Source organism: Myotis nattereri (assembly GCF_964212035.1).
Source record: "Myotis nattereri genome assembly, chromosome: 6".
Classification (NCBI taxonomy): Eukaryota; Metazoa; Chordata; class Mammalia; order Chiroptera; family Vespertilionidae; genus Myotis; species Myotis nattereri.
In genome coordinates, this window is record NC_138081.1 from 7,453,823 (window position 1) to 7,465,987 (window position 12,165).

Here is a 12,165-nt window from a genome sequence, read left to right on the forward strand (position 1 = left end):
GCAATTCTAATTTTAACCTTTCTGAGCACAAATATGTCCCTTTAGAATTCCTTGGGAGATTGAGGCTATACCATTAAAAACTTTAAATAGTGACTTTTACAACTGCTTGATGGCTTCATATTCCTGCCCAGACTCTGAAAAAAAGATGTGGTTGTAAAAAACATTTAAAGAAAAATTTCTCATGGGGGCCCTGGCCGGGTGGCTTCGTTGTTTGGAGCATCAACCCATGCACCAAAAGGTTGTGGTTAGATCCCTGGCTGGGGAACATATGGGGTAGGCAGCTGGCTGATGTTTCTCTCTCTCTCAAATCAATAAGAACATATCCTCAGGTGAGGATTAAAAAACCCTTTTTCCCCCCATGAGGCTTCCTTGTAGTCCCACATCCTTCCCCAACAAGTAATCACGTCCTAACCGGTTTGGCTCAGTGGATGGAGCGTCGGCCTGAGGACTGAAAGGTCCCGGGTTCGATTCCGGTCGGGGGCATGTGCCTGGGTTGCGGGCACATTCCCGGTGGGGGATGTGCAGGAGGCAGCTGATCGATGTTTCTCTCTCATCGATGTTTCTGACTTTCTGTCTCTCTCCCTTCCTCTCTGTAAAAAATCAATTAAAAAAAAAAAAAAAAAAAGGTCCCAGTTTCGATTCCAGTCAGGGCATGTACCTTGGTTGCAGGCACATCCCCAGTAGGAGGTGTGCTGGAGGCAGCTGATGGATGTTTCTAGCTCTCTATCCCTCTCCCTTCTTCTCTGTAAAAAATCAATAAAATACATTAAAAAAAAAAAAAGAAGTAATCACTCTAACCAGCTTAGTGTTTTCTTTCCAGACTCCATTTGAAACATTTAAATATATATAAATATACACAAATATGCTTTAGGACATTTTATTTTACACAAATCGAGCATAGTTTCCATTTCATTTCACTAAATGTCTCAGAGGACTCTCCATGTTGGGATATATAGATTTTCCTTTATTATTTTTACACTGCTGGATGGTAATAGATAATGTGAATGTGCCATAATTGAAGTAATCATTATCTTATTGATTGACACTTAGACTGTTTCCAATTTTTGCTATTACATTTAAAGCTGTGATAAACCTCTTGTACATGCTTTGTACATGCTTTTTTTTAAAAAGACATCCCATATCTTTTATTTTTTTAAACATATTTTTATTCATTTCAGAGAGGAAGGAAGAGGGAGAGAGAGATAGAAACATCAATGAAAAGAGAGAATCATTGATTGGCTGCCTTCTGCACACCCCCTATTGGGGATTGAGCCCACAACCCAGGCATGTGCCCTTAACCGGAATTGAACCTGGGACCCTTCAGTCGGCAGGCCGACGCTCTATCCACTGAGTCAAATCGGCCAGAGCTGTACATGTTTCTTTGTGCTCATGAGTAAGCATTTGTCTATAGACACTTAGAAATGAAAATGCCAGTCTAAGATGTAAACTACAAAGCACAGAGAGTTACAAGATTTGATCAAGGCCGCTAAGCCTGTGGTGAGAGAAGAGGGCACAGGGCTGGGATAATAAAAAATGACAGCAAAGACAAAAGTTAGAAAAACCCCTGCCGCCTCCTCTTTTCTAGTTTACTTTTTTTACGAACCTCCCAGCTCACTTTCATGTCCGATATTTGAGGGTAGTGTTGAGAAAAGTGTACAGACAAGCAGGAAGGCTGATAGTAAAAAACCCAGAAGGAAATACACCGAAACGTTCCTAGTAGAGAGTATAAAATTTTTAAGTTTGTTCTTTTTACTTTTCTGTTTTTCAAAATGTCCACAGTGAATAAGAATATACGGAAAAACATACTTAAAATTTACGTTAAGTCATCAACAAAAGAACTCACATTTTTTAAAAAAGCACTTACGCATCAGCCTGGAAAGTCATGAAAGCTTCCATAAAATGTAGCGACTGAGCTGAAAACTCACAGCGCCGCGCCCCAAAAACCAGGGGGCAGGGCAGGCTGTCCAGCTGGAGGCAACCACAGACATGATGTCCATGTGGGGCAGGTCCTGAAGTGGGAAGCAGTTGCAACGACTGGTGTACAGTGTGCAAGAGAATACTGACATTTCTAAGGCTCTTAATACATGCTGCCCCTTTCTTCATCATTGACAGAATTAGGTTTTTAAATTTAGCAAATTTGGTAAGGGCAATTCAGCAGCTTATTTTAACTGGCATTTATCTGATGACTAGTGAGATGGAATATATATGTTTTTAAATTTCCTCTCCGCTTAGAAGTGGGAAAGCCCAGGGAGGAACAAGCATCACTATCTTTCCTCTCCTGCCACGAGTTTGCAAGTCACAGAGCAGTAGCGCTCCTCTCACCAACGTGCCAGGCCTAGAACCTCCTCATCTGTGGCCTCGTCTGCCAGGCCATCAGGACCTGCTCTTTTCCTCTTACCATCTGCCATGTTCAGGACACTGGCCCCAACCCTAACTGAGCCTGCAGCAGAAACTTGGCAAATAAATGACCAATTAAGCATGAGTAACTAAGCAAGTAGGATCTGGGGGACAAAAGAAACTCCAAGATCATTCCAAATAGGTTTTCCACAAGTGCGACCCCCACGAGCACTAAGGAATTGCGTGCGAGTGTGTTTGGTCCTGGGATGAGGGAAGGAAGCACTGGCAAGTAGGAAGGAACCAGGAGTGCTAGATATTCTGCATAAGGAAGACGGCCTCACCCAAGACTTCTTTTCAAAATCCTGCCACACATTTATGTGTAAAATCTGGTTTAACTATCTGAGCCTAGAACTCAATTTTTTTCTAATCTATGAACATTAATACAGGAGACTGCTTCTATAAGGATAAAATAAGTGCCTATAAAAATTATATATAAATTAATCAATTAGCTAATTGATTAATTAATTTACTATAGAAAGGAGGTATCAAGTTTGACAAGGTTGAGAACCACTCTGATCTAAGCATTCATTCGCAATTGTAGGAGAGGTAGAGAATGGCTAGCTGTGCATAACACAGTTTTTGCCATGTAATGCTCACATCCTCATCAACCCATGCAATAAAGGGTACCTACAGGTCAAAGGTCTACACAGAAGCAATACAAAACCCCTCTACCCAGTTCTTAGGTTGTATTTCCTAATCTGTTTACTATTTTTATGCCTGAATCAAACTGTAATCCAGATATACACATACATGCGCACGAGCGGCGTGCTAGTCTCTTGTTGATGCCAATTACTTGCTTTTTTAATATTGACTTTCCATTTACCACCAATTCACACCAACCTAGATCCAATTCCTAAATAATCCAAATTAGCACCAAGGGCTAATCATTCTATTCTACCCCTACCAGTATTCCTCCCTAAAATCAACAGGTTCACATTAAATAGCTTAGAATACACTCACAGGCTCTATAATGCTTCTCCTCATAATATCCATAATGCAAATATATTAATATTATTTATAACACAAAGCAAATAATGTTACTGAAATCAATAATGTTACTGAAAAAAGATACAAACATAAAAAAGTTAAGATAAAACCTTTTTTAAAAGGTAACTTTTAAATATATATATATTTTTATTGATTTCAGAGAGGAAGGGAGAAGGAGAGAGAGATAGAAACCTCAATGATGAGAGAATCATTGATTAGCTGCCTCCTGCATGCCCCCGACTGGGGATCGAGCCAGCAACCCGGGCATGTGTCCTTGACCGGAATCAAACCCGGGACCCTTCAGTCCACAGGCCGACGCTCTATACACTGAGCAAAACCGGCTACGGCTTAAACTAAAACCTAAAATGTCAAATTTGAAATAGAAATAGTAACATGAAATTATGATTTTTCTTTTAAAATGCTTTCTATTGCTGTCCACTCAAAGGATCTAGGAGCAATCACATCCCAGTAACAGTGAATATACCTAGTACCCTAACCTTGGTTTCTAAGTAACATTCTCCAGCCCAGCTGGTGTGGCTCAGTGGTTGAGCATCGACCTATGAACTAGGAGGTCTTGGTTCAATTCCTGGTCAGGGTACATGGCCACATTGTGGGCTCGATCCCCCGTGTGGGGCGTGCAGGAGGCAGCCGATCAATGATTCTCTCTCATCATTGATATTTCTCTCTCTCTCTCCCTCTCTGAAATCAAAATATATATTTTTAAAAATTGCCGAAACCGGTTTGGCTCAGCGGATAGAGCGTCGGCCTGCGGACTGAAAGGTCCCGGGTTCGATTCCGGTCAAGGGCATGTGCCTGGGTTGCAGGCACATCCTCAGTGGGGAGTGTGCAGGAGGCAGCTGGTCGATGTTTCTCTCTCATCGATGTTTCTAACTCTCTATCTCTCTCCTTTCCTCTCTGTAAAAACTCAATAAAATTTATAAAAAAAAAAAAAAAATATTTGAAATTTTTCATAATCATTAAAAATGAGCAAAATCAGCCATGGAATTATGGTAATAAACCATCATCTTTGTGTTTCATTCTGCCAGGACCATGTTGCTTTTGTAAACATAAAAATGGCAAGCTATAGTAATCACCAGCTAATCAAGTAATCAAACTGGCTACACTAGCAACAGCACTAAGTGCTAGTAAAAGCCCCCAGAATAAGAGCCCTGTTCAGATTATATAGTTTCTATTTTTAAGGTGAAAAATTTTACAAACAACTCTAATAGAAATTCCTAGTCAAAAGCACCTATATATTTAAACTAAAATGGTAATCAACACAAATATGTAATAACCTTTTGAATACAACTTTCCATAAAGCCAAGAGTACCCACTTAAAAATTCTCACTTTATGATCGACTCTAGAAGTAACCATGGAAGTGACCCAGGAGTAGCAGAGGCACCTCTCCTGAAAGAAGAGGCCTCCTTGCTCTGGGGCCAGAGTTGAATTACACTCTCGGCCATGAGAGCACAGAGCAAAAGCTGAGCACAGGACCTCACAGCACCTCGCCAGTCCCTTCACAGGGGGTAGTGTCTTTGCCAAGGTCTCCTTTCATCCTGAATTGTAACTGAGCGGAAAGGCCCTTTCTAATTCTCAGCTGCCAGAAACAAGAGATTCAATATGACTTATTTAAGGGCCTTTGCCAGAGATCTGGGGGATTCATCCTGTCCTCTAACATAAAACAGCCTCACACCAGCATCCACACTCAGACCTGGTACAATTTCACTGTTCATTTTATAGAGTCAAAATTATTTTTCTTAAGGAAAAGCTCTTAATTTCTTTTGTTATATTTTTGTGCGTATGCTTTTCCTAGGAGGGCAGAATAAAGATGCTTCTACACACAAATATATATGTATGTTTATGTTAGGTGAACAAAGGCTTTACTGAAGTTTTAAATCATATCTCCCATTAAATTATTAAAATAATAAATCATCAGAATAAGATCCTATATAATAAAAGCCTAATATAAAAATCGACCGAAGGGCGGAATGACTGGCACAACTGGTTGCTATGATGCACACTGACTACCAGGGGTCAGACGCTCAACGCAGGAGTTGCCCCCAGCCCGCAGGCCCCAGGCTGGCCAAGGCAGGTGCCAGCAGGGGGCCTCCCAATCGCCCCGTCGATTGCCCCACAGATTAGCCCTGATTGCCAGCCAGGTCTAGGGAGCCTACCCGTGCACAAATTTCATGCACCAGGCCTCTAGTCATTATATATAACATATTAAAAGACATAATTGTCTTTTAATGTGGTCACTAAAGGAGTTAAAAATATATCTTCTTACCCAGTAAAAATAAAGACATGGTAGTACTTACAAAAACACAATTTATCTTAGGGAAAGTAGTGTTCACCATATTGTTGTACTTCATAGTTTCCTCCTCAAGATCTTGAATATGTTTGACACGATACATATTTATGGCTACTTTCTGCCAAACTTTTTATTTTCAACAATTTCAAACATATAGAAATTTTTTTCCTATTTTTGTACTTATTTTTAATATAAATCTATAGGTACAAATAGCCATACATGTACATTATTATTAATATTCATATTTATGTGATTTAAAATTCGTTACAAATTAAATAATGGAAATTCAGAGAATGTTTTCTAAATAAAGCCTGCTTTTCAACAAACCAATGGGGTTGATCTGTGATCTCTTTTGATTTGTAGTAATTTACATCTGGATATATTTTCTCATATTAACAATTCATTAAACAGTGAAATATCCCCAAGGTTAAAAATGTTTATTTGCCTGAACTTATTTAGGAGACTAAAAGCAAACTCTGTTCTTCTAAGAAGTTGGAGCTTAGTTTACAGATAAAAATAAAGTAAAAATCTGGAGCACAGCTCATCCACCAAATTAAGAACCCATCTTTGCCCTGACCGGTTTGGCTCAGTGGATAGAGCATCGGCCTGCAGACTAAAGGGTCCCAGGTTTGATTCTGGTCAAGGGCATGTACCTTGGTTGCGGGCATATCCCCAGTAGGGGGTGTGCAGGAGGCAGCTGATCGATGTTTCTAACTCTGTCCCTCTCCCTTCCTCTTCCATAAAAAAATCAATAAAATATATTGAAAAACAAAACAAAACACATCTTTTGGTTGTTTTCATTATGGGTCTTTTAGTACTACTGTTGCTGTTTCTTTTTATCTATATGCAAACTTTGTTATGTTAATTAACAATCTTTGTAAAATTAGTCACCTACATTGAAAGATCAGGAGCTCTTGCATGAGAACCCAGCTTCCAAGTTTCTCTTGAAACATCCGAGCCGAACTGGGCCTTAACTGCCACATGACAACGACTGGCTGAGCCTGAGCAGGTTCCACCTCCATCTGACCAGGGCAGGCTCTCCTCACTTTGTCAGAGATACACCACTGTCAACGGCCCGCCCTTCCCTACAAGCTTATGAGCTGGAGGCCTCTGGTCTACAACATTACTTCCCCCTATTTTATCATGTTGAAATGGTTGAAAATACTCTTAATATATTATGACATATATTTTGTGATTAAAGTTCTGGATTTTTAAAAAAATCATGTTATTTTCCTAATAAATTCTGTGAAACCTAGCCCCACTTTCCATTCACAACTATTCAGACTGTAAAGTTGAAAATATAACAGTCATACAGAGCCTTCACTTTTTTCTCCATTTCAAATAAAGTCAAACACTTATGAGCTAAAAAAGGTTAACAAAACTGTATCTTAAACTATTCCCAAGTAGTCACAGGCTTTTAAAATATTCTACTTGTGTATAACAAGAGACAGGAAAAACTGCTTCCCTAATTAGAGACATTTTGAGATACCCTTTGGAGATTTCTGGTTGCTATGATACATATAAAAGAGTATAACCATTTATTTTCAGGAACAGGGAACACACAGTACAGGAACTGGGATAAAAAGCACAGATTTTAAAAATAAAGTTCACTATGGAGTTTTCCATGTTCTTAGATGAAAATACAAAGGAGATCAAGAAGGGTTACAAGCCCTGGCTGGTTCTCAGTGGTTAGAGCATCAGCCCTTGGACTGAAGGATCACAAGTTTGATTCTGGTCCAGGGCATGTACCTCAGTTGCAGGCTCGATCCCCGGGCCCCCGTCAGGGTGCATGCAGGAGGTAACCAATCACTGTGTCTCTCACATCAATGTTTCTCTCTCTCTCTCTCTCTCTCTCTCTCTCTCCCCCTCCCTCCCTCTCCCTTCCACTCTCTCTAAAAATCAATGGAAAAAAATATCCTTAGTGAGGATTAAAAAACAAAAAATAAAGAGTTACAATAAATTCTTGATAGGCTGACATAGGATTAGTAAAGTTAGAGAAAATTATAAAGCAGCGCTGAACTCCTGAGGCATCCAGACATTCAAAAAACTTTCTTAAATGAAAGTGAATTACATAAAAAATGCTGTAATATTTTTACTTTATGTACAACTTGAGGGAGGGCACCAAAGTACAGAGAAATGTAAGGACACATCACTAAACTGAAGAAATTTCTAAGATGGTGAGTTTATATGGCAGAGGAACAAGTGGTAAGAGCCAGAGCAGCGGCAGGGAAGTGTGGTATTAGGACACAAGTGAGGAAGTCAGAGAACAAACTACCTTTTATTTGTTTAAGCGAGGCCTATGTCACAGGTAAATTATCAGGCTACCTACAAATACCTCATAGTTTATATTCTAGAAATGATCCTACGGATATGGCCTTGCCCAGACATGAAGCAGCAGATAAAAGGAAATGTCATCCTTGAAGAGAATGCAGTTGGAGGTACGCACATAATTTTCTCCTTCTGTTTCAGTTTTCAGATGTTCTATATTTTTGTAATAATGCTCTTGGTTTGGCTGAGGTGAGACTGGGTAAAAGAAATGGAAATGTAACACGAACAGAAGACAGCAGACGCAGCTTCTCTCTTTTTACCCTGTCAGCCAACAGTTTCACCTTTCCCACTGAATCAGCAAGAAAGAATAGCTCTGAAAACCACACAAAGAGGTGCTTTTCTTTTTTATGACAGAGAGAGTGCCACGTGGCTGGCTCCTGCAGCCTTTGCTGTCCTGGGCTACAGATGCACGCTGCCAAGGCCCCGGCCTGGCCCGGGAGAAAGCCTCCCCCTCTGACCCTTTGTTGAGGGTCACTATGGTAGGATTTTGACTATAAGCAACTGACTACGTAGAGGCCAGTTTATAAAAGGGAATATTTTAGGTCTTTGATGTGATTGCTAATGTTTCAAGTTCTACAGATTTACCTGTTTTGGAAGTTCAGCCACTATGCTGAAACTTCAGCTGGGTGAACAAAGCTTAGAAAAGCTTGAGTTTAATGGTACTGAGGCCTGACAATGCGAAGATAAACTGTTCATACAGATAATTTTTCTGGTAACAGAGTAAATATATGTTCAATGCAGAAGAAGTTGATAATCTATGAACTAACCCAAAGGTAACCACTGTGAACATGTGGGGAACATTCTTTCGAGGAGCACAGCGGAGGAGTGTGGGTCCGAGACCAGATACCCGAGATGCAGATCTTACGTGAAGCACTCGAGCACACACAGCTGGGCACAATTTGTGTGGACAACCATTTAATTGCATGGAACCTCAGTTTTTTCTCATCTGTAAAATGTAAGTAAAAACAGTTCCTATCTCATAGAGTCTGGTAAGCATTAAGTGAGGCAATATTTGCAAAATACTGAGAACAGAGCTTAGCATATAGTAAGTGTATAAGAAGGGTTTCTATTCTTTCTACACAAAAGGTTACATACACATTTCTTCCCCATTATATGGTTTCATGTCATAAATGCTGTTTTGTAGCCTGCTTTGGTCACTTAGGAATGGGTCACAAACATTTTCCTGTGATAGCAAATATCTGTTCACTACATATACAGGACCCCTGGGAAAGCTGCTGTAGATAGTACCTAAGCACAGATTGCTCTGCTTACATAGCACATGAACCTGCCACTCTCAGCACAGCTAGAGGAATCCTATACAATAAAAGGCTAATGTGCAAACTGTCCCTTCGACCGGGAGTTTGACCAGGGTGCGGGGCTGGCCAGCAATGTCCGAGGCCCCTCCCCCTGGCCGGCCCGGACCCCATCCGTGCACAAATTCATGCACCAGGTCTCTAGTAAGAAATAAGCAACTGGGCAAAGGTACGGCAGACATATTCAAAATGGGCAGAAGCTGATGAGGTGGCCTGGCAGCTTTGCCCAACAGTCGTAACTAGGCAACACCAATCAGATCCTCTCTCGGGAAGACTGAAAGTGAGATACACAGAATCAACTGACAGATGAGTGGTGTAAAGAGAGGAAAAATACAAAACGAAAAGTGGCAAGCAGGAGCCAGGAGACTGAGATGCGGTTAAGAAGTCAGCTCCTTGCCGAGACAGGTTTGGCTTAGTGGATAGAGCGTCGGCCTGTGGACTGAGGGGTCCCGGGTTCGATTCCGGTCAAGGGCATGTACCTGGGTTGCGGGCATATCCCCAGTGGGAGATGTGCAGGAGGCAGCTGGTCGATGTTGCTAACTCTCTCCCTTCCTCTCTGTAAAAAATCAATAAAATATATTTAAAAAAAAAAAAAAAAAGAAGTCAGCTCCTTCACAGTGGAAGGGAGGGATTGGGCCATGGGTGCAGTGGTCAGGCGGCTTGAGCTACAGACATCCCCACTGTCACCCGCCCACCGTGAGTGAGCCCCGCCTGTGCACGGTGGCCCGTGCTTTCATCTCTGCACAGCCTGGCTGGGCGGGTGCTGGACACTGTTATTTTCTTCCTCATTTAACTGAAGGACTGGTAGATACACTTCCTCCTAACAACCTGAAAGTGCATTTATGTGGCTGCTCCAGTTGTCACTTCAATAACAGTAAAACTGTAAAATACAAAAATTGTATTTTCTTTTCTTTTTTTAATCCTCACCCAAGGAGTGAGGATATTTTTTCCATTCATTTTTAGAGAGAGTGGAAGGGGGGAGGAGTGGAGAGAGAAGAGAGAGAGAGAGAGAGGAGAGAGAGAGAGAGAGAGAGAGAGAGAGAGAGAGAGAAACATCAGTGTGAAAGGGACATATCAACTGCTTGCTTCCCACACACACCCCGACCTGAGGTAGGGATCAGACCTGCAACTCAGATATGTGCCCGTGACCAAGAATCAAACCCGAAACCCTCTGGTGAGTAGGTCAATGCTCTAACCACTGAGTCACCAGTCAGGGCAAAAAAATTATATTTTCTTAAGCACTTGCTTTGTGTTAAGCCCTGGGGATTCAACAGTGAGCAAGAGAGAATGGTACCTGACTACACAGAGCATCAAGTCTAGCACAGAAGACAGCAAGCAGTACCAATAAAGGATGACAGATACCATGATGCTGGAAGTACAGACTACAATGCACAAGCAAGAAGAACAAATCTACTGGGGGGATCACAAAGACTTGATGAGAGAAGTAACTTTCAGAGTAAGGCAAAAGAAGTGTAGAATTTAGACCTGTTCTAAGTGCTATTTTATATGTTCTTAGAATCAGTATTACATCCCCTGTGGAACAAGGAAATGGATCTAAAACACTGTGGTGAGGGGAAGTAAATGGGGGTGATGAAACTTATACCACCAATTAGGAATCTAACTGAGATAACAGAAGCAGAGCAGAGGATGGTGTTGTCACAAGAAACTGTGGAGTAACATTAGTTCCTTCCCCCTGGTTTTGAATTGCAATCTCTCAGTTTCTACAACCTAACTGTAAGCTCTTGAAGTAGGGGAGTAAGGGTCTAAGGCAGCCGTGGGCAAACGATGGCCCGCGGGCCGGATCCGGCCCGTTTGAAATAAATAAAACTAAAAAAAAAAAAGACCGTACCCTTTTATGTAATGATGTTTACTTTGAATTTATATTAGTTCACACAAACACTCCATCCATGCTTTTGTTCCGGCCCTCCGGTCCAGTTTAAGAACCCATTGTGGCCATCGAGTCAAAAAGTTTGCCCACTCCTGGTCTAAGGCTTTACTTCTTCTGACTACTTATTCTAGAGTATCTAGTTAGATATACAGGGCATGGCTCAGAAACCTGAAGCATGTACGTTGAATATCATCTGACTAAAATAAAATAAAAAAGATACTGTTATCTCTCGAGCTGTACCATTAACAGCTTCTGGCTAACAGAAGTGCTGCTTTAGCCACTGCTCAACAGCCAGGACCCAGGGAGCACAGGAGAACAAGGGCTGCCAGCTCCTCACCCAAAGGCTAATGAGAATGAGCCGTGTATACCAAGGCTGCCTGCTCTTCTCAGTTCTTAGGGCTGATGAACTATTTGATTCCTGATCTTCTGCCACAGGTAAGAGATGCCACACTGGAAGAGATGCCACACTGGAAGAGACCCCCGGGAAATCACAGGGCTGTCTAGTATAATTAGATACAGTGACTCTGTGAGAACCCTTCCTGCGTAGAGGGGTGCCTGATAAACACTACCATGTCACAACCTGATCTCCTCTTTAATCAAGGAGGCACATGGTAACTGTCAAATGCCTTCTTTCTATGATCATCAGTATGTTTATCAGACACACAGGCTCGCGATTACAGGGTACGCCGTGCTCTTTTTTCGCAGTGCGTACCTCCTCGCAGACTTCCCGGACTGCTGCCACGCTCGGCTCCTCCTCAGGCTCCATGCCTCCTCCAGGGACAATCCACCGGTCTGGATGGCGACTACTGCTCACCAGTAGCACCTGGAAATCACACAGGTCACATGGGTGGTTAAAAACACAAAAGATACATTCATACAAATTCAGAGTTTAAACACCATAAAAGTAAAAATACCTAAGACCCCTTTGTTTATACCTCTCCAA

At 41.6% G+C, this 12,165-nt stretch overlaps 1 protein-coding gene across 5 annotated transcripts in view; it reads right to left on the reverse strand.

The window, feature by feature from the left end:
• The window catches only part of SMIM29 (small integral membrane protein 29), a 130,567-nt gene that overhangs the window by 71,401 nt on the left and 47,001 nt on the right, over positions 1-12,165 (reverse strand). For all 5 annotated transcript variants that reach the window (XM_081095022.1, XM_081095021.1, XM_081095020.1 and 2 more), the window contains exon 2: positions 11,935-12,045. In XM_081095022.1, the coding sequence (XP_080951148.1) occupies positions 11,935-12,045 (111 nt within the window). The remainder of the gene's footprint in view (positions 1-11,934; positions 12,046-12,165) is intronic.